This window comes from Musa acuminata, chromosome BXJ2-7 (genome assembly GCF_036884655.1).
Source record: "Musa acuminata AAA Group cultivar baxijiao chromosome BXJ2-7, Cavendish_Baxijiao_AAA, whole genome shotgun sequence".
Taxonomy (NCBI): domain Eukaryota; kingdom Viridiplantae; phylum Streptophyta; class Magnoliopsida; order Zingiberales; family Musaceae; genus Musa; species Musa acuminata.
The window spans coordinates 4,450,069-4,472,617 of NC_088344.1; the positions used below are offsets into that span (position 1 = coordinate 4,450,069).

The 22,549-nt window shown below is 42.1% G+C and overlaps 2 protein-coding genes, 1 long non-coding RNA gene and 1 pseudogene across 4 annotated transcripts; 2 read left to right on the forward strand and 2 right to left on the reverse strand.

The window, feature by feature from the left end:
• The first annotated feature begins 148 nt into the window (after positions 1–148).
• Positions 149–8,191, forward strand: LOC135616755 (CDPK-related kinase 3-like). Of its 2 annotated transcripts, XM_065116306.1 has the most exons (11): positions 149–888; positions 2,812–2,942; positions 3,258–3,299; positions 3,391–3,499; positions 3,621–3,699; positions 4,871–5,167; positions 5,366–5,475; positions 7,124–7,231; positions 7,370–7,432; positions 7,732–7,899; positions 7,986–8,191. In XM_065116306.1, the coding sequence occupies exons 1-11, from the start codon at positions 331–333 to the stop codon at positions 8,121–8,123; spliced, it is 1,803 nt and encodes a 600-aa protein (XP_064972378.1). In that variant the 5' UTR covers positions 149–330; the 3' UTR covers positions 8,124–8,191. The 2 variants fall into 2 exon arrangements, with proteins under 2 accessions (XP_064972378.1, XP_064972379.1); XM_065116307.1 differs by lacking the exon at positions 3,258–3,299.
• Positions 8,192–11,099: 2,908 nt separating this feature from the next.
• LOC135616757 (uncharacterized) lies at positions 11,100–12,780 on the forward strand. Its single transcript, XR_010488464.1, has 2 exons — positions 11,100–11,616; positions 11,703–12,780. It is a non-coding gene; the product is annotated as an uncharacterized LOC135616757 (long non-coding RNA).
• Positions 12,781–13,097: 317 nt separating this feature from the next.
• Positions 13,098–18,078, reverse strand: LOC135616756 (heat shock 70 kDa protein, mitochondrial-like; annotated as a pseudogene).
• Positions 18,079–18,225: 147 nt separating this feature from the next.
• On the reverse strand, positions 18,226–21,714 carry LOC103990514 (oligopeptide transporter 7). The gene is made up of 7 exons (XM_009409683.3): positions 21,562–21,714; positions 20,993–21,495; positions 20,814–20,911; positions 19,620–20,189; positions 19,259–19,514; positions 18,994–19,176; positions 18,226–18,904 (listed from the first exon to the last, which is right to left on the reverse strand). The coding sequence occupies exons 1-7, from the start codon at positions 21,614–21,616 to the stop codon at positions 18,290–18,292; spliced, it is 2,280 nt and encodes a 759-aa protein (XP_009407958.2). The 5' UTR covers positions 21,617–21,714; the 3' UTR covers positions 18,226–18,289.
• Between the last annotated feature and the right edge of the window lie 835 nt (positions 21,715–22,549).

The window sequence follows — 22,549 nt, forward strand, 5'->3', positions numbered from 1 at the left end:
GGTCGTTTGCTGCGGGGGGTGTTGTGGCAGATCGGTTTGAAATGGGACCGGAAGAAACAAAACCAGGTCGGCCCGTCTTCCCATCTGACTCAGCCGGGCTCGGTTTCTTACAAATCGGTCCCTGGAGGAAGTCAGGGTGTCATTCTACCCCACGCTTTCGAGGAAGCCGTTTAATTGCGATCCCTTCCTTCGTCTCCCTTCTTCCTCGTGTTCTCTCTCTCGACTGCCGCCTCTTTGACCCCCCTCTCTTCTCGCGATTGGAACCAATCCGAACCCTAGCGAGATAGAAGACGAGTCTGCAGAGGAGAGGGAGCGGCGGTGGGCAGGGCCATGGGGCAGTGCTACGGCAAGAACGTCTCTGCCGCCGAGGACGGCGACGCCGGTCGACATCGGGATCCCCAGACCTCGGTCAACGGCGGACCGAGGGCCGGCTCCCCGGCGCCCCCAACCCCGCAGCGGAAGGGTCGGAGCGGCGCCGCCACGCCCGTCCGCTCCTCCGCCAGCGCCAGCGCGTGGCCCAGCCCGCACCCGCAAGGATCCGCCAGCCCCCTCCCCGACGGGATCTCCCCATCGCCGGCGAGGTCAACCCCGCGGCGATTCTTCCGCCGGCCGTTCCCGCCGCCGTCCCCGGCGAAGCATATAATGGCCGCCCTCGTGAAGCGCCAGGGCCCGCCGAAGCCTAAGGAAGGGCCGATCCCCGAGGACGGGACTGGGGAGGTGGAGAGGCCGCTGGATAAGAGCTTCGGGTACGGCAAGAACTTCGGGGCCAAGTATGAACTAGGGAAGGAGGTTGGAAGGGGGCATTTTGGGCACACGTGCTTGGCCACTGCCAAGAAAGGCGAGATCAAGGGTCAGCTTGTCGCCGTCAAGATTATCTCCAAAGCAAAGGTGCGGTGGGATGTCCAAGGAGGACATTTTTTGGTTCACTCTTATCCCGTCTCTACCCTTAGTGGTTCTTTAACAATCGCCAACTATTTACTGCCAAATGATATATTCCGAATTATATAATTTATTAGGTCCAGCATGGTTATCTCTTCCTCATCATTTTTGTTTGTTGGTTCATTTTAGGATAGTGGTTCAGAGTCTTCAACAAAACTAATGAGTCAATTATCCCATTAGGTCGGTCGACAATATGACTATCGATAGATTGCTTCTTAACTTAAAATTAGTCTCTTCTATTTTGTTTTCCTTTTTCGTTTTTGTCCTCTTTTTTTTTTTTGGTGTGGGCGGGTGAGTTGGGGGAGGGGAAGGGTGCCGAAGAGTTGTGCCTGCTTGCATGGCATGAATGCTGTATATTCTGTGACAAGAATTAAGAAACAGCATGCCAGTGAGCTATAGAGGCTCTAAGATTAGTTATGGTTTGCCATTGACTCATTAATAATGAAATAGCAATTCGTGCTTTCTTTTGATGACATTTCACCCTTATATGGTTTTAAGCATGTATGTAAACCATGTACTCATTGTTTACTTGCACACAGAATATATCGCATTCTCACTTCTGATTAGTTAGAATTTCCAGTGTATGAATCTTAGTGCCAACCAACGATTTGCAGAAGGTGAGACGCTTTATCAAAATGCTTCTATACTTGATAGGATTTTTTTGGTCATTGGCTCAAGAAATGGAAGGACATAACTAAATCCTCTGGTACACTCATCGAGTCACTATATAATATAACCATCTACTATTACATCTAATAAATGTGCATGTCCACACTCACTAACGTATTATGAACACTCTAGAAAAGCTAACATGTTTGTGCAAGCAATGTGTACTACAAAAAGTATGATAGTTGCCCTAAATGGATTGATTAGATGAGTGACAATTTATCTTGGTTTGCAGCGATTTCTGGAAAAATGAAATCAGAAAGACTATGTGATGCAAAGCACCTGCATGCATGGCAGTGTGTCAAATTAGTGGTTTCAACTTGAATTCCTAGAGTTTCAGTGGGATGCAATAGTAGTAAAATGCAGTTTGATAAGATGCATTAATAATTTTATCAAAAAATTGTTGTGGTCAGTTACATTCATTTCGCTGTATGCATATAGATATCCATTGAAGTGCCTAGATGTGAGGATCATTTATATTGAAGTTATTTAGATAAATTTTTTGCTGTTTTCCTTATTCTAGTGATCTCAAATCTAATTGTTTTACCTTCTAAAGGGAAGGGGGAAAGTAGGAGGCTATTTGTTTCAAGGAGTAAACAAATTTATTGACTTCATATTTGTTGGGAAGAGGAATTCAGTCATTATTAGTAGCTGCTCCGCCACAATTTTCTCAAATGATTTAAATATTGGTCCGATAACAACTTCAATGATTTGTTGGATCAATATGGTATTAGTATACCTACCTGTACTACCTAGTATAATTGAATAAAATAATGAAAAATAAACATATACTTTACCAGTACGGAGTTATACATGTCAATATGACTATTTGATTGATATATATTGGTCATACTGATATTTCAATTTTTGGTTCTACTAGGACAAGTAACACCAAGTTTGTGTTTGAATTAAATAGTTCCATTGACATCCAATTGTGACTGGCTGCCACATTGAATGAATAAAAAAATGGCCAAAGCTAGCATAAGTGAAAATTTTGCATCAGCTTGGAGCAATTTTTTCATTTATAGACAAAAGGGATATATTATGCCTTGCTTCACATCTACATATTGGTGATCTGAGTATTGGCATTTTCTGAGTCTATATTTAGAACTCGACTCATGCCTAGCATAATAAGATGATCACCCATGCTGCATACTGGTTTTTAATTTGACCATGTGGTTAGCTTACCTTTTTTTTTTGTTACAGATGACAACACCAATTTCAATTGAAGATGTTCGTAGGGAGGTCAAAATCCTGAAATCTTTGTCTGGCCATAAAAATCTTGTCAAGTTTTATGATGCATGTGAGGATGCACTTAACGTCTACATAGTCATGGAGTATGTCTTCTTAATTTTCTTCTCATTGTTTTAATGACTTTCGTAATATTAGGAATATAATTACCTGCGCTACACTCTCTGATATTTGTTCCTTGTTATTCTAGGTTGGATTGATTGATTCTCTGCTGTCCTGTAAATACTGTTAAAATATGCATATTGCATCCCACTTAGTATGACTTATTGATAAATGAGAATCCTTTTCAAGATTAATAAAAGAAAAGGTTTCTCCATGATGAATGACGATGATATGTACATTATACATTTTGGTGTTCTGGTGTGACAATCCTACTATCTCTTTCTTTTCCTTTTTTCCAGATTATGTGAAGGTGGAGAATTATTAGATAGAATTCTATCCAGGTTTTTCTTTGAGATCATTAACAACTCTTTGATGTTTCTTATTCATACATTAACTTTTTTTATTGAAATCCTTATTTCTTGTGTTTTCAAGAGGTGGAAGATACTTGGAGGAGGATGCAAAGGCTATTGTTGTTCAAATTCTCAGTGTAGTTGCCTTTTGTCATCTTCAAGGTGTTGTACATCGCGATCTAAAGCCAGAGGTCTATATCACAAACTACTAAGTCATTGCAGCATATGCTATTTTCTGCAGTAACTATTTCTCTCATTCTTTCTTAACAATTTTTTTCTATGCTGCTGATGTTTTTCTATTGTTGATGACAGAATTTTCTTTTCGCTACGAAAGATGAAAATTCACCAATGAAGTTGATTGATTTTGGTCTTTCTGATTTTATTAAACCAGGTGAGCATTTGCCAATTACATGTAATTTTGTGCTTATCTGTTATCCTTTATTGTCAATTTAGTCACTCCAGACATGAAGATATGCAGCTATTCTGGAATCATCAGATTTTGGTTATATTAAAATTTTAATTTTATCAGAGTCACATGTTGTGATTGTTTTAGATTTTATTATATAAAGTCCTCTGAAAAGCAGCATTTAGATTTGGTGATATTCTGCTGTCGTTTCTGGTCTTATGAAATGAGTTTACTTTTCAATGGACATTATGATCATGTATAAGAATTTGATGCAATAAAAGCCTTATATTTTTTTTTTCAGCTTTTATGCATAGACATAGCACATAGAGATAAAAATGTTGCATAAGCAGATATCATACGAGTAATGGGAGGAAAACAGATTGGTTAAAAAGGAATGGAACTATGTGTAGGCCCATGATCAAAATAAATGTATACAAGTAGAAAAAGGACAAATCTTACTGTGAACATCAGATAAAAGGATCATATCTTTTTAATGGCTAGTCTGTGAAAACACACACACACACACACACACACACACACACATATATATATATATATATATATATATATATATAAGAGGATCAGAATGGAAGGTGGTTGAAGCGTTAGCTGTACAGAAGTGTTTTCTGGCTCTAGCTTTCTGATCATATATATTTCTTTCTTATTTGGTCACTGATCACATCTGAATTTTATTAACTTCACAATATTGTACCACCTATTGCAACCAGAATTGTTAGGAGTAGGTCTGAAGTGGGTGCTTCATACTTTTATAAGATCAACCTGCCTAACTTGATGAAATGCTGATTCAGTTGATATGGGGACTGGGACAGTGGGAAGGGGACTATAGCTTGTGGCTGGACCATCCTCTGAATTTGTTTCAAAGAAGAATATAAATGAGAATAAGGATGAAAAAACTATTCTTAAACAGAGATGTCATGGAGAGAAGGGATACTAACTGGCAAATTAACCTGGTTGTGTAACCTAGTAGTTGAATATCCCATGGCCCTGTCTAACCTGGCATCTCTAGTACATTTGTCTCTCAAACTGCTCAATTTTTTTTATTTCGGACATTCTCTTTTGTCACTATTTTTTACTTTGGCATGTTCCATCCTATTATGGTTGATGTTTAGTAAAAAAATTATTTATGATTGTGCAGAAGAAAGACTAAATGATATTGTTGGAAGTGCATACTACGTTGCTCCTGAAGTCCTACATAGATCATACAGTACAGAGGCAGATATCTGGAGTATTGGTGTTATAGCGTATATTTTGCTGTGTGGTAGTAGACCTTTCTGGGCAAGGACAGAATCGGGAATTTTTCGTTCTGTGCTGAGAGCTGATCCCAACTTTGATGATTCACCATGGCCAGATGTTTCTTGTGAAGCTAAAGATTTTGTGAAAAGACTTCTAAATAAGGATTACAGAAAAAGAATGACAGCTGCACAGGCTTTGAGTAAGTTGTACTCCTCACTACTTATAATTTGTTTTCATTAACAAAGAGACAGTATTGTTCTACATATTAGCTCATTGTTAGTCCTTATGTTTGTAGCTTCACTTTTTTCCACTCGATATCAGATTAAGCTTAGCTAGTTTGTGAGGTTTTGAGCTATAGTCAATTTCTGAAAAGTAACCTTTGCTTCTTTGATGGCAGCGCACCCTTGGTTGAGAGATGAACAACAGCAAATTCCTCTGGACATGCTGATATTTAAGTTAATCAAGTCATATCTACGTGCCACACTTCTCAAACGAGCTGCATTAAAGGTATATGTGAATATGTACCAAGAATTTGATAGCTCTATCGTCTCTTTGTTTGTTTACTTCTTACAGATGCATCTGAAAAAAAAAGAGTTCTTTCTTATACCTAGGATTTTTATTCTGGATTACCATTATACAAGCAAAAAATTAACCTGATATGTAAAAATGTAGATATGTAATTTGTTCAGGTCAAAGATCACTTTGTATATTCATGACACACTGTCTGTTCTATTGCATGTGGCCTATTTTTCCTTCTTACTGTTCACTTTCTCCAACTGAAAATAAGCCAGTTATGACTTGATTGCCAAAGGAGGAAAAAATGTGTTTTCTATTGCATGTGGCCTATTTTCCCTTCTTACTGTTCACTTTCTCCAACTGAAAATAAGCCAGTTATGACTTGATTGCCAAAGGAGGAAAAAATGTGTTTTCTATTGCATGTGGCCTATTTTCCCTTCTTACTGTTCACTTTCTCCAACTGAAAATAAGCCAGTTATGACTTGATTGCCAAAGGAGGAAAAAATGTGTTTTCTACCTTAATTAGCGACAAGGCAAGATTGCAGTTTGGAACTTCTCATGTTGTATTTTTAGGTAAGTCCACACACATCCAGTCTATATCAATTAGGGATAACACATCTTGAAAGTCAAAAAGAAGAAACTTTCCTAGTCAAATGCATGAAAGCTAAGAACTGAATGTTAAATAGTAGCCTTTAAGAATACCAGCATACTATGATTGTGAAAACACGAGAAGAATTAGACTAAAATGCCTATTACAATGCAGTAGCCATACACATCATTATACCAGTCATCATGTGACTATTTAATCTATATAAACTGCACATATGAGCACGTAGACACGTGAAAGTATCCTAGGATTTCATCATGTGGCCATATGCAGTAAAGTTATCTGAGAGGAATCGTGATGGTGGCGAAAAAAGGCAACATGCAGAGGAAGAACATTAGGTCAAGGTGAAAAGAAGAGACTATTGGACAGAAGCCGTAATATGTGAAAGTCACCAGCTATGAAGAAAAAGAGGAATAACAGGACAGCATCAGGAAGATGTGTGGGAGGATGAGATTTGTAAATGGAAAAGTATGGATTGGAAGTGCCCATAATTTAGACAATGGATGAGATGAGGGCTACAAACTGGTTAGTAGTTAATAGGAGTTCCACAAAAGCAGATATAGCATTTTGATCATTCAATGGTCAAAGTCGTTTCAGCTGTACATGACAGTGTTTGTTCTATGCATCGACCACATAGGGGCACACAGAGGAACAAATGTTGCAACTTTGTTGTTTTGTTAATGAGGGCTACAAACTGGTTAGTAGTTAATAGGAGTTCCACAAAAGCAGATATAGCATTTTGATCATTCAATGGTCAAAGTCGTTTCAGCTGTACATGACAGTGTTTGTTCTATGCATCGACCACATAGGGGCACACAGAGGAACAAATGTTGCAACTTTGTTGTTTTGTTAATGGATGCCCTATTTATTCTCAGTTCTTCATCCTTCTGCAAGATTTGTGACACTTTAGGTATACACACGTAGATGCATCTATATATTTACCTATATATGCATGTTGACCTCAGTCTGACCATGCTAGTGGATTTTGTGATATATTTAATAATTTTATATTCTTCTGTACCTCTTTTGCAGGCGCTATCTAAAGGTTTAACAGAGGACGAGCTATTTTATCTAAGATTTCAGTTTAATTTGTTACAACCAAATAAAGATGGACACATATTCCTTGAAAACTTTCGGATGGTCAGTATGCCCTTTTTTGTTTCTTAAACATATCGGTAGAACAGCATTTGGTAGAAGGAAATGTAATAGCTGAGAGTTTTTTTTCCCGATATACTATATACATGATTCTTTTCTTCAATCTATGTGCATTTGGTGCAGGCACTAATGCAAAATGCAACAGAAGCAATGAGGGAGTCTAGGGTTACAGACATACTAAATGCGGTGAGGCATCCATTCTTCTGCTATTCAATTAGGATTGGTCTAATCTCTAAAAGGCACCATTATTGTTTATGAATTCTAACTTTTTTATTTTTTCTTGAGGGACTCGCATGTTCTTCATTGTTACAAAATACAGTTAATAACATGTTTCGAAAGCTGTCTCATCTTATAGATCACTATCAGATGCACAAAAAAATTATACTGGAAATAATAAAGGATGCATTTGTCATGCCATTTAATGTCGCCTTCAGTTTTTACTGAAAATATCAGTTATATTTAGTAATGTATGATCGGAAATCCAGTTGGAGCCACTCTCATATCGATGGATGGATTTTGAGGAATTCTGTGCTGCTGCAATCAGCCCCTATCATCTTGAAGCTTTGGAAGGTTGGGAACAGCTAGCCAGTAGAGCTTTCGAGCATTTTGAACGGGAGGGAAACAGAGTCATCTCTGTTGAGGAACTGGCACAGGTACCAAGTCATATAATAAGCTTTCTATTTATGTTTCCAATTGACTGTATATTGTGTTAGACTCTAACGTATCCTTCTGTCCATAGGAACTGAATATTCCCCCGACGTCTTATTCTTTTCTGAAAGACTGGATTAGACCAGAGGACGGGAAGCTCAACGTTCTCGGATACACCAGATATTTACATGGTGTCACTATACGCAGCTCAAACACAAGACATCGCTAGATTCGGTGACCATTGTTGTAGATCTCTAATATTTGATCCATTAAATATAGAGCATGTCATTTTCACCATTTCTTTTCCTTCTTTGTTATCTTTTTTTTTTTTTCTCCTTTTCAACTTGACATAGTAGCTTCTTAGAGTGCATTACAAAAAGATGGTCCACTGCATGATGCTCCTACCAATTTGATGCTTCAAGGGGGTCAATGCATGAAGTCTTGTTCTTCCCAGTGAGTAAAGGGAAACAGAGAGATGATGATGGTCTTGAAGATTCAACTTGGGACGGGCAATCTTATCATCCATTCTATAGATTTGCATGGTCGTGTGAATATTGTTCATCCAGTGTGTCCTCTGTTGCTACTGTCGATTTCTTTCTTTCTTTTTGGTGGGACAGTGATCTGATCTATTTCTTGTGTTCTGTTGCACCCACAGTGGATCAGAAAAAAGCTGGAATGGATCTGAAGTGGTGCAGAGCAGTATCTTTTAAGTTACTTTTCTTAATGCCTTTACTAGAACAAATCTACGCAGGTCAAAAATCTGTTCTGCCACCTGACTCTTCTCTGTCTGCCGCTCGAGACTGATTTGACTCCGGACCTGGTCGTTTAAGTTGACTGGGGAGTGGAGTCAAAATTGACATTTTAAGGTTGAGATTGGATTGAACATTGGGCTCATTGGTGAATGTCATGATTGGTCAGTCGGTCAGTGCATGCTCAATACACTCGAGGTAATCTGTATGATGATTCAACTTGACATTGCACCTCATATTCAACCATTTTAAAGCTTTGTTTCTTGAGTCAAGATCTCAAATTATTGTTGGGTATCTATCTTATGCTTCCATCATCGAGCTAATTATATATCATCCTTTATACTTAGATCTTATCATAATTTTTGTATTTAAAAAATTTATATTGAGACTTTTATAGTTTTGAAAGTTAAATAAATAATTTCTTTTATACTAGCATCGTTAGTTGCATTAATGTTGAATTGAATTTATCTTTTTATCTATAAAGTCATTAAAAACAGAATAATTATCTTTTTATCAATTACTTTTATATTGATCTATGTTGTATTATATTTTTCATCAATACAGCTGACGATGTTATGAGAATGAAATTTTAATATAAAAATTTAAAATATAAAAATCATGATGCTAATAGGGTCAAGTAGAGGTTGATATATAATTATGTCTACGTGAGGTTGAAGACGAAGAACGGAACAAGGAAGGAAAAAATAAATATTTGATGTCACTCTGTTAACATAAATAATATTTTATGGCTAATTCTTTTTATCTCTTAAATATATTCATTAAACATATATATATTTTAAGCAAAAAATATGTTTGCTTGTCGCCGCCTCGTAGTTAGAGCAACGACTTACTCCCACTGTGGGGGAAGTGCGGAATCTTCTCGGTTGAGGTTACCGCATCCTGATAGTTTGATAAGAGCCTCGAAAAAAAATTAAAACGTTGCTAAAGCGTCCAAATTCTATAGTCTTATTGACACCGGAGGTCAGCGGATACCAAGAATTCTCGAGAGTCACCGAGTGCAGTCACCGCATGGTGGTCGGTCGACCGAGAGACTCGAAAAAACCTAAAAGCCGTCCATAGTCTTACTCTCACGGCCGGTCAGCAGATTGCAAAGTACCGAAGAGCAGAGGTGCCGATTAGAGCCTCAAAAAACCCAAAAACATTGCAAAAGCATCCAACCGCGGTGGTCTTATTCTCACCGGCAGTGACCGGACTCCAAGAAAAACTCAAGAGCAGACTCCTCGCGATCCCTGCTGCTTCTTACCTTCCCCCCCCCCTCCTCCTCCTCCTCCTCCCGCCACGTCCCAAAACTGCTCTCCTCCCTCTCCTCGACATCAGTTACATCGATCGAGGACAACCCAAGCCTTTCTCCAACGCAGCGACGCTGCCAGAACTGACCTCCTCCACTGCCTCAGCGATTGACCACGCCCGCTAGCTTTAGGATCTTCGTCATCAGAGTTCATCACCAACACTCCTAAATGGGTGGCAACCAGATTTGCTCTCCCATTTCAGCTTCTCCCACATGTTCCACGATTAGGATTTGTAGACAGATTCAAACTTGGACGCTTTGATCGAGCGACAATAACCTACTTTTCCGGATCAACCATAGTGTGCACGTTGATCTCCTTCCCACTCCCATCGTAGGACAGTGGAGAGAATGACGTCCTTCTTCATCTTCGGCCTTTGAAAAGATGCATGCAATTAAAATGGCAGTGAAAAGAGTTCCTTGTCAGGTACTCACATGATCGTATGAGAGAGAGAGAGAGAGAGAGATTTAAAATGTAGGCTACTAGTTCTTGGTGGAGGAGGGCTATTAGGTTGCTGCTACAGGTTATGACTCCAAGACTTCACTTAAATTGTCGCACAGTATCATCTCGTCCGTTGTTGACCTTTTCTTGGGTGGGTGGAGGGCTGCCTCCTCTTTCTTCCCCCGCGTGCCTTCGTCCTTTCATCAAGAAAAAGAAGTGTTGTTGCAATCAATCCAAGCAAGAAAATAACAGTTGATTGGCATATGATGTGAGATATTGTTGTGTGACGAAAGATGTCATATTGCGAACGTTGTTCAGGTGACATGCCCTATGTATACGTATGTATTCATGTAGATCATACATATTGAGACTGGTATCGAGGAACTACACAAAAGTGGTGGTGGTGGTGGTGGTGGTGGGCAAGTGTGAGACCGTACTCCTGCAGGCTCTGATCAACTCAACTACTCCATTTAAATCTACTGTTTTCCTTCTCATTTCCCTTTCAGAGTGCAGTCCCTGCCGTCAAGATCCAATTGGACCAAGAATGCACAGAAAGGTATCAGTAGCTTGCAGCAGCAATTCCAAGGCCATGGCAGTGAGAATTAACTATAGGAGAAAGGAGGGCCTGCCTGCCACCGGCGTTATCACGTGCAGAAGGTGGAGAAGAGAAGAGTCAAGCGGAGAGAGAGAGAGTGCATGGGTTCGTGGTCTCTTCCGAGGACATCCCCAGCTGTGGGGTCGCGGCCTGCCGCTATGTCTTGTCTTTTACTCCGTCTTCTTCCCCACAGCCACACACACACACATCCTCGCTTAAATTTTCTTGTTGTTTCCTTCTTTATTGCAACCGCACACCCACTGCTCTCTCTCTCTGTCTCTCTGTGACTCGTTTGCACGCATCTCCTTATACGGAGTGAGGGTAATCATTCCTTCATCATCGCCTCCTATGCTGCTCAAACATCTCTTGCAGCAGCCGGAAGGAAGCCGGAAGTCATGGGGGAGGGAGGGGGGAGAGGAGGATAAAGCCAAAGGCAGCTGAGAGGACCATCAAGAAAGGGAAGCTTTTTCCTTGAGGGGAATGTTGTCTGGCTCGAGGCCATCTTCTCCTTCACTGTTGTTGCGTGTGAAGAGATCTCGGACCAGGCTTCATTCCCCTCAATCACAGCTTCCATCTCTACCATTTGTGACCCAGCTTCTCTTATATTGATCTCATCTCCTGTTTTGTCAGGTACAGTATGTTTTCTCTTTCCTATTCTTCTTCGTCTTCTTCTTCCTGTTTTCTTTGCTTTGTGTTGATGTTGTGAGGATGAGCAGATTGGAGCAATCATGGTGGGGAGGGGTTATGACTACCTACCTTCTTTTCATGATCTATCCTTTCTGCTCATGCTGACATGCAGGGTAAGAGGCTTTCATCATTACCTTCCAAGAAGGGTTTCTTCTTTTGTCTCTCTTTCTTTTTCCTTGCAGACCTGCAGGCAGAGTTACCCGGATGTCTTCCCAGGTTAACCAGCTCTGCATCTCTCAGTTCTTCTTGACATGGTTCAGCTTTCTTTGCTTGTGTGCTGACAGTACTATTTCTTCTTGGCTTTCTTTTTCCTTGCAAATCTGCACGGTGGGGAGGTTCCCTGCAAGGTTTTCCAGGTTGACCGAGTTTGGATCTCTGATGTCTTTCTGGTTTCTTTGTTCTCTCTCTTCCCATGTTTGCAATCCCTCTTAGGGGTTTCTTTTCTTTGTTTGCCGAGCATGGTCGTGTGTTGCCATAGACTTCATTACGTCAAATGTCTGAGGCAATTAACGAGGCCTTTTGCAGTCGGCGTTATGATATTGATTAGAGATTACGGGTATACATATATATATATATATGTACCTTTGATCTTTAGATATTTCTACCGTGGTTGATGACCTTAGTTTTTGAAGAGAAGCTTTCTCTTCATGGAATAAGCATAAAGAAACCTTCTGCACCCTTTAGGTTTTGTTTTGGAGGAAATAGATAGAGCAGTGAGAGAGACTTGAACATGTGAAACCTCTCACAACCAGCTTTGCTTTTCGCTTAAGAACATTGCACTACTGTGGCTGTTACCGCCATCTCCATAACCTTGTTTTCTTCTGTTGGCGAAGCATGAAATACTGAGAGAGAGAGAGAGAGAGAGAGAGAGAGAAGGTTAGGGTTTGAGAAGGTAAAAATGACAGCTTTCAAATCGGAGACTCCCCACACGGAAGCAGAAAACGTCAGCTTGCACCCGATGGACGCGACGTCGCAGGGCTCACGCACCATCACCGGCAACCTTCTTGCGGTGACTTGGCTTCGCTGTGTTGTGTCATCCGAACTGAAAACTAAGCATTCCTATGATCACAAACATATCTAACAACAGCACCATGCACTTGCTTTTTAGACTCAAAAGAATCTCATGGCTTTTGTTACTGTGGATCAAACCTCTTCTGTTCCTAACGAGACAACCACAAGCATCCACATCATTTCATCTAGGTTATGAATCTATCCATACAATATCAATCTGCATTGCTTTTTCTGTCAGGGGGGCTCTACAGATATCAGCGATACATATAGTCTTTGCATGTTTCGTTACAACGCACAGTAACTTTTGCGAGTCTTGATGGTGGTCGACCAGTGTGGAGATGAGAGCAGCTCTTGGGACTTGGAGATCGAATAATACTCACAGTGAATACATATCAAATAATACTCAGTGAATACATACGAGAAGAATTCAAGTGTCCGATATCAAGAGACAAGTTGTATGAACAAGAACAAACGCTCATATGATTACATACTACAAGAATTTTTCGACAAAGGATAGTGCCTGATCTTGGAATAAAAAAAGTCTGCATCTTTGACAGGGAAATGTCCTCAATTTGCTCCTATTCGGGGGACAGCAGGTTTGATCAGCTCTCCGTAGGAAGCACCAGAAATGCTTGGAATCCAACGCGACAACAAAACCCTGTGGCACTTGATTTACCTGGAGAGGAGAATGATCAAGCGACAGGAGTTAGTACTATCTAGTAGAGACCATTGTTTCTTATTCACAAAAGAAAAGAGTCCAAAATTAGATGAGGGTGATAGTAACTCCCACACATGATGAGTTGACTTGCTATAGTAGGGCTGTAATCATCTGTCAGATACCCTACTTCTTGACCTCTTCGTAGTCTGCCTCCGGAACCCAGTCGCCACCCTGAGAACCACCAGAAGATGATGACCCGCCCGAACTTCCTGCCTTGTTTGCTGCATCAAGCTTGGCCTTGATGCTGTCGATTTTGTCTCCTGCCATCTCTTTGCGTAGGTCAGCTGCTGCAGACTCTATCTCTGAAGCTACCTTGGCCGGAATTTTATCCTTGTATTCGCTTAAGCTCTTTTCAATACTGTAAATTGTGGTGTCAGCACTGTTCTTGAGCATGCAGCTCGGCCTCCTTGACCATCGTCTCAATCTCATCCTCAGAGAGGCCACCTGATGAGCGAATAGTGATTTGCTGCTCCTTTCCATTGGCTTTGTCTTTAGCAGAGACTGTCACAATACCCGAAATAATGAATTACCAAAATATAGGAAAAATATACATTGATATAGACTATACAACATTCAGCAGAGAAAATGCAAGTTAAAAATCTGTGTCAGTCTCTTCAAGTTGACTAAGATGAAATGATTATTGATCTCAACAAATTTTATATCTCAATGGCTTTGGCTATCGTTTAAGTTAAAAAAAAAAAAAAAAAAAGTAGGTAAAGGGGCTGCTCAAGAAATCAGGAAACAGAAAAGCGGATGTTAAAAAAGAAAAGACATCTTTAAATTTCTTCTAACAATTAAGCTACATCATGACCTAACATTGGATAGTAAAGTATAGCTGCATGAATGTCTATAACTTGAACTTCCTGGAGGCAGAGCTGTCACAATACTATGTTCCTTGATGCATATTGGATATTACATATTGATCTGTTTTAAATCTTCTAAATCATACCTATGGTACTCATGCTAGGAGGATCTGATGTATCATGGTTTGAATCATCCAATATGGTTGAGTACTTGAGTACATATTTAAAAATCTGAAAACAGTGACATGGTTATACATTAAAGATAAAGATTAGTGTATTGATATATGAAAATTTTATTTAAGAAACATTATGTATGATTCAGGAACTATTTCAGCATTTTTACAATTATATAAACCTTAATACTGTGTGTTAAATATTATTTTAAAACACTCAACATACAAAAGCATAAGCATCCCACACGTGAGTCTACACCAAAAGTCTGGTAAGCTGTCTTCCAACAACGAAGAGGTGCTGTCGAAACAAGAGGTCCCTAGTCTTGAAGGCATAACTTAAGATAATTTAAATGAGTCAAGATTATAGAGATTCCTAGTCTTGAAACCATATCATAGGGCATTTTAGACAAGTCAAGAATATTACACACCAGTGTCGGGTTGGCATGGTGTGTGAATCAGAATTCATGACTCTGCATCTAGTGCCAGGACAGCACTTGATCACATGACTAGTGTCCATATATGGGCACACAGGTTCATGTTTAGTGCCAGTAACCAATAGGCGTGGCACATCCTTGATCATGGGTATCTCTACCATCAACCAAGAGTTTTGAAGTAATTTTCCCAAGACTTTGATCCATAAGAAAAAGAAGGCTAAGGACTTGTATTTATAGTTTTGTATAGATCAAAGACAGTGAATCTTTGCTCCTTGATGTCACCTTTCATTTTTTGCCAAATTTGCTATATGCATAACTTCATGTTTTGACTAATAGAAACTTAAGCTCAATTCAACTATTTGAACTGAACCTTACCTGACTCTTCTTCGTGGGAATGGTTGTGTTCCTGTTGATCAGTCTCGTAAAGATACCACCAAGTGTCTCATTACCTAGCGATAAGGGAGTGATAACTAAGAGGAGCAGCTCTTTAACATCTCCATGGAGAATACCACCCTGGATAGCAGCACCCATTGCAACAACTTCATCTGGATTTCCTCCCTTGGTTGGAATCTTTCCAAAGATTTCCAAAACTGTTTCCTGAACTTTTGGAACTCTAGTCATTCCACCAACAAGAACCTCATCAACATCCTTGGTACTTACGCTTGCATCCTTCAGACAGCTTTTACAGGGATTTATTGTTCTTCCGATTAAGTGATTAACCAGAGTCTCAAATTTTGATCTGGTCAGAGTGATATTCATATGTTTTGCTCCTGAAGCATCAGCTGTTATAAATGGAAGATCGATATCAGTTTGAGATGTTGATGACAATTCAATCTTAGCCTTCTCAGCTGCTTCTCGAAGCCTCTGCAGAGCCAGCCTGTCCTTTGAAAGATCTATTGCCTCTGTTCTCTTGAACTCATCAACCAAGAATTCTACCAATGCGCTGTCAAAATCTTCCCCACACAAGAAAGTGTCACCATTTGTTGCCTTGACCTGAAATTGAAGTGAGATCATAAAGAAAATATACCTCAAATACCCCATTTGATATCTCTAATATTGAAACATCAAATATACCACCACCAAGATCAAAAACTGCAATGAGACCCTCCTTGTTGTTCAGCCCGTCAGCAAGTGCAGCTCAGTTGGTTCATTGATATTTCTTTGCACATCAACACCAGAAATTCTCCCTGCATCCTTTGTAGCCTGACGTTGCGCGTCATCAAAATATGCAGGAACTGTGACAACTGCCTTAGACACGGACTTCCCAAGATAAGATTCAGCAGTTTCTTTCATCTTTGTCAAAACAAATGCACCGATCTGGCTGGGCGAATACTGCTGACCATTGGCTTCAACCATGCATCCCCATTAGGTGCCCTCACGATCTTAAAAGGAACCATCTTCATCTCTTTCTGTGCCTGAGGATCATCAAAGAGGCGGCCTATCAGTCGCTTGGTCCCAAAAAGAGTGTTTGTAGGATTGGTCACTGCCTGACGTTTTGATGGAGTTCCAACAGGTAGTTCTCCCTTCTGATTAAAAGCTACAACAGGTGGCGTGGTACGAGCTCCTTCTGAGTTTTCTATAACTTTAGCATTCTGTAATAAACAAGAAAATTGTATAATCTTGTGGATTTAAACAGACTTACAAATTATCATATGCAAAAAAGGACTTTGGCGAAGACGACTGAGGCGCCACCTTTCCCTCCATAACTGCAACACAAGAATTTGTAGTTCCAAGATCAATTCCAATTATATCATTTCCTGCTGGCTTTGAGCTGCATTGGAGAAAAACTTGTTCTTGGTGAAACAAACCAAAGAATACTAGAGAACTGTACTGTGATCACCTTAAAGGAGATAGTCTGAAAGTGCACTTCAACGTTATATGCATAGGATGATACCTGAAGGGTCTAACCAAACTAGCCCCTCTGTGACCAAGACGAGAAGCACCCAACTGCATGCTTGCATTGCCAGATAACTGCAGAAACAAAGATGAAATATGAAAAGTCCAAAAAAGTGCATCACATCCATGTTGAGTCCATGTGGACAGCAACACTTATCAGACCACCTTCACATGTTTGGGCAGTTCACATATCTAAGATTCTCATACCATGTAGATTTATTTAGATATATACACTGCACATATGTTGGGCAAACAAATCATCCATTTAAGGCTCTAAGAGATGACAAATCTTGAGATTGGCTTATTAATATTCAATCAATATGTTTCACATACTGTGAACATTTGCTACTCACATCATAGTAGTAAGGAAAATTTTCAAGTACTTTATTAACTTTTGCTACGCTTCTCTGAAACAAAAATGATACACTAATCCTCAAATAAGGGGACAGCCCAGTGATGCAAGGACTAAATTCATCCACCATCACTATTACCCGCCTAGATGTTAGCTAACTAATTAGCCAAGTAGTAGGGGCATTACCCAGCTAACTAATAATTTCCAATGGAAACCAAAAGAGCAGCCTAGGTTGAGGGTAAACCATGTCATACACATGGCAACAAAATCCTGTTTCTACAACTGACTTCAGAACATACTACTGTGGTCGGCTAAAATCAAATATACGATCGGTAGAGACAGTATGATGCGCAGAAGCTTCAAATCATCAAGCAAACACTGAGCTAAATGCCAAATATACTTCACCCACTGGTAATTGACAAGATTACTTGGAATTGTTATATTTATCATCTACGCATAAGAGCATCACAGAAAAAAGAAAGATAAATTATATAGAAATGATGAACAATAGTAACAAATTGCATATCACCCTAACACAAAATGAGGTGAATCTAATACATCCGAAGTGGGAGGCGAATGGAACGTCCAAACGATGTCGAAAACAACACCAAAACTTTTCCGGAAAGCAATAGATTGAACCGAATCAAGATTACTAGATCCAAATCGCTTCTAGAAGTGAAAATTATCCAAGAAGGAACTCACGAATCTGAGGCGAGAGGACAGAGCGGGCAGCGGCGACAGATCGCGCCGTCTCAGAGCTCGAAGCATTGCGGAGACCGCCATCGATCTCCTCCCAAGGCGGAACCACGGGAGAGGGATGGGTTTGGCGCTTCACAAGGGTTCTTGAGGCGATCGCCCGAGGAGGGCTTTGGTTCCGCTCAGCTTCTCTGATGAGAAGGCAAAACACTCGCGAAGACACGTTTCGGACGCTTAAATAGCAACTCGGCCGTCGACCAATTGGGAAATGGAGCGGCGTGGCCCGTCAGGCCGCAGCATGTTTCGGCCCATGGCCAATTGAACCGATGGACCGGGTTCGGCTTACCGCGCTGATACTTCGGCATATTAAAACGGGCCAAAGCCGGTCCATTCGATTCACTGCCTCCGGTTATATTATATTATTTATATATATCTACCTAATCCAATCTCAGTCTTTGATACATATACACAATTTTAAACGATCAATCAATCTATATATATGCTGCCATTTCAAGGCAAAATTTGGCATGAGATCAGGACACAGGGCAACCTTCAATTATCACACCCTTGGCGGTGGGGCAAGAAGCCAGAGAGCAGCCATCCAAGTCATTCCCCCACCAGTTGAGGCTGATGTCTTCCAATCCCAAGCACAGGTACAGCAGCACGGCCATGAAGGCGAGGCCAGCATCCAAAGCCCCCGAGAGCACGTAGTTGTGCCGCGTCCACCAGTCGCGCCGGTAGCGGTAGACCACGTAGCCCGAGAAGAAGCCGACGATGATCCATGTGGTGTAGTTTACAGCCGTCGCCGGCGGCATCATGCCGGTGGCGCCGATCAAGACGGGCATGTTGATGAGACGGATCCAGTCCTGGCCTGGGAATGCCTTGTGTGCGAGCCAGACGAGCAGCGGCGCCACAGCGCCGACCAGGAAGAACCAGTTGATGGCTGAGTAGGTGCCGAGGTCGCCAAAGATCCTGCGAGGGCCGATGAGACCCCATATGACGGACGCGTCGTAGAACACATGGTCGCTAGGGCACGTCCATGGGCTGTCCGAAGACAGGAGCTCGGTGTTGCAGATGTTGGGAATCGTCTCCATGAGCCACCATGCTGTGCCCAAGTAAACGATTGCCGCAACTAAGGTGCCTACAACCTACATTAATCATTAAGGCGGGTTCTGCATGTCAAAGAGATTTGATGATCCATCGTGTGGTGAATCCTAAGAAGGAACGGTAGACGAACCTGAGCCATGAACATAGTTCGGGGAGGTATCTTCATGTAGTGCCCCAGTTTGAAGTCTTGCAAGAAAGTCAACGCCTGTGTCATACTGATATAGCCGTATACCTTAAAGCACATGTTGGCGACCGGGCGGCCGGGATACAGGTACCCCATGACGTATTCTGTAATGATGTTTAGGCCTGGCGTCTACTTCATCGATCGAGAGACAATCAATCGGATTAGTTGACTTGGTGAAGGAGATGCATGCCAAGGAGTAGCGAGTACACACCTGGTTCGTGGTGGCCGTGATGATTCCGATGGGAAGCGTGAAGAAAATGGCAATGAAGCAGGCTAGCAGCACACCCCACCAGGGCAGCTGGAGCTGATCGATGTAGTACTCGCAGGCGAAGATGGTAAGAGCGATGTTGGCGACGAGGATGACGATGAACCACCACTGAGGGACCTGAGTGTATCTGCTCATCAGTTTCGTATGGATGTCCATCTTCTTCTCTTCGAATGCCGACTTGCTCATCTGCCATATCTCGCTGTGGACACGCAGTCAACTAGGTCATACGACGTAGAAATCTCTGCTACTCATCTGTCGGTGCATGGAACCGTCAGCAATTCTGGTGGTGCCAAAGATTAATTACCTTCCGTGAAAGAGAAGGACATGAGAGATGGTGGCCGTGAGAGATGCGAAGCCGACGCCGTAAGTCACCGCGAAGAAGGTGCTCAGATAGAGCGGACCGTTCTTGTCGTAGGCCTCGATGTCGAGGTGGAAATTGGAGTCTATGATGCTTGAGATGTTGTAACTCTGCCCCGTGGAGGTGAAGAGGCCATCCGAGAAGATGGGGAAGGTCTTGGCGTCGTACAAGTCGAGCCAGTATGCGGTTGGGGTGACGACATACATGATGAGCACGAAGCCAGCGGCAACGTTGGCGGTAGCAAACCAGGGGCTGGCGAGTGGGCTGCCGAGGTAGGAGGAGATGGTGGACCAGTCAAGGCCAATGGCGCCGAGGCCGAGGCCGTAGAGACCAGAACCCAGCTGCTGGGCGAGGATGGAGTGGGGGAAGATCCAGCAGATCCAAGAGAGGGAGGTGAGCATGGAGAAGAGGTAGCCCGGGAAGACATAGTAGGCGAAGCTACATATGAAGGCCATCATGAAGAACTGGTTCCGGGTCATGCCGCCTTTGGCTCGATCTTCTCTCTCGTGCAGGGCCCTGCATGGGGACAGAAGGCGAACTGTTCACGTCGTCTGCAACTGCACCGGTGAGTCTCACTTCTGAAACAAATGATTCAAGTATCCAAAAAAATAAAGAAAAATATTCCGGGAGCTCCTAAGGTTTTACCAAAGATCCAGAGATAATACAGTGAAAAGATCTTTTAAATTCATATCAGAAGATCTACAGAATATTAGGTATGAATTTGTAGTTTTGCAATCACAGAAGAAAAACTGTGTCCTTTTGTTGCTTTCACAGACCAACTCACAAGCAATTTGTCAGATCTGAGCAATTGGGATGCAATATTCTACCTCTTGCACTAGAGTGGCTCTTGAAGTTGATTTCATCCAAGAAAATAACTACAGCTTAAAGCTAATTCACATAGAGACTACTATCATTAAAATCAATAATTAAGATTGGTTGTGATGAGATGTCCAAGTAGATGCAAATCGGAATTAATTTTCCTGGTTGATTGGACCGCCAGTAGCAATCATCATCACTACCAACCAGTCTTTTGTCTTGTCCATTTATCATATTAGACGAGAAGGTAAGTAAATGGATTCTTACGAAGATCAAATTAGGTCGATGGCAGATGAGAAGAGATCGGAGATTCGTCCCTCTCACCTGAACAGAGAGACCTGCACCAAGTTGTACGGCCACCACATGGCCGCCGGCTCCACCAGGTACCGCCGGAATATCCCCGCCCACCCGAAACCCAGAACCTGGCAACATCACGTGGAGATCTTGACCAACCGGGAAACAAGGTAAGGCAGCAAGGGAGTGTGAACGGATCGTATGGGGACCTGTGTGGTTATGACGACAAGCAGGGAGACGAAGAAGGTGATGTGCTTCCCGTAGAATATCTTGACGGCGGTGACGACGTGGATGGCGTAAACGCTGCCGGCGCCGGAGTTGGCGAAGATGGTTATGAGGACGTGCTCCTTGATGTTGAAGGGCCCCGGGTTGAGCGTGAACTCCCACCGGCTTCCCTTGAAGAAGACGCGGTCGGTGATGGTGGAGGCCATGAGGTGGCCGAGGGGCACCACCGCAATCTGAGCCGAGATGGAGGTGATGGAGAGCGGCTCCTTCCTGTACCAGAAGAACTGGTTCAAGAAGGAGAGCAGCACGCAGGAGGCGGTGCCGAGGACCCACATGCGGAAGGTCAGGACCGGCATCGTGGGGTCGTCCTCCACCGGCACCGTGAGTGCCACCTGCTCGATGGGCGAGTTCTCCTCCTCCTCTTCCACCTGATCCGGCGGAGGCGAGGAGGAGGAGGAGGCGGCGGTAGGGAGATCGGAGGGGACGACTGCATGGTGAGTTAGGATAAGAGAAGAAGCGGGTGACAGAAAGAGAGATCGATAAGGTTACGTACGTAGAGGAGCTGTGATCTGGTTGGGATCCTCTTCTCGTTCTTGGGGGTTGTCCATTTTGGTAGCTATTCCTTCTCCTCTTCCTCCTCCTCTTTAGCTCTCTTCTCTTTGTAGATTGTATGTGCAGAAGGAGGAGGAGGATATGGCGTTGTATTATTACTATTATTGGCTACATTTAAAGCTGATGTGTGTGTGGATGTAGAAATGCACATGTCGTTCACGTGCCAGCATTTCTCGGAGTTCATTTGGAGAGTGTAGTGTGCGGAGAAGTAGATGGATGAAGTGAAAGACATGCTTGATGAAGATAGAGGTTGAACCCATGTTGCTTGTGATGTGATGATGGTGGTGGTGTTTCGTTCCATTGTCCATCGCTTGCGTCGTATAGTTCGGGATGAGCATTTTGTGTGTGTTTTATCTATCCTCTGTAGTTATCATCTGTGCCTCCATTTTGGCGGAAGAGAAGGGAGCAGATGGCCCCCCAGCAGCCATTCCTATCTGCCAGTCTTAATGGACAGGGAAGAGGCAGAGAAGGAAGAAGAGAGATTCTACTGCCGATAAAAGACGACAGGACGTTTCGTGGAGTCTCCGCCACCCCTTCCTCCTCGCTTCGTACCGTAGGCAGCCTTCATTGTGCGTGGAATTCGCACCGCCCCTCCTTCCACCCTCCTATCACGAGGGATGGCCAATGGTTTCGGGCTCCTTCGTCCAGACGAGCACCGTATCACCAGTTTGACTGATGGATGAGCTAATTGATCATAATATTTAATTAAAATCTCATTTTAAAGCGTATATAAAAGATAAGGGTGATTTTCGAAAAACAAAAAACAAAAAGAAAATCCAATTTTGACTCTTCCTGTTTTCATAACACAGTTTCTATCCTTTTCAAAAGTCTAAAATATTTTCTTATAAAAATAATTATTTAATACAAGAAATGTCATAACGAAGGAAATCATATCACATGTAGCAATTTGTGGTTTCCAACTACCAAAT

Coding starts and splice junctions, on each gene's coding strand:
- LOC135616755 (XM_065116306.1), top strand. CDS start 331: ATGGGGCAGTGCTACGGCAAGAACGTCTCTGCCGCCGAGGACGGCGAC. Junction 3,700..4,870: donor TTCTGATTTTATTAAACCAG/GTGAGCATTTGC, acceptor ATGATTGTGCAG/AAGAAAGACTAAATGATATT. Junction 7,232..7,369: donor TCCTTGAAAACTTTCGGATG/GTCAGTATGCCC, acceptor CATTTGGTGCAG/GCACTAATGCAAAATGCAAC.
- LOC103990514 (XM_009409683.3), bottom strand. CDS start 21,616: ATGGACAACCCCCAAGAACGAGAAGAGGATCCCAACCAGATCACAGCT. Junction 21,496..21,561: donor CCAGATCACAGCTCCTCTAC/GTACGTAACCTT, acceptor CTCACCATGCAG/TCGTCCCCTCCGATCTCCCT. Junction 20,190..20,813: donor GTGCAGGTCTCTCTGTTCAG/GTGAGAGGGACG, acceptor GTCCCCATGCAG/GGCCCTGCACGAGAGAGAAG.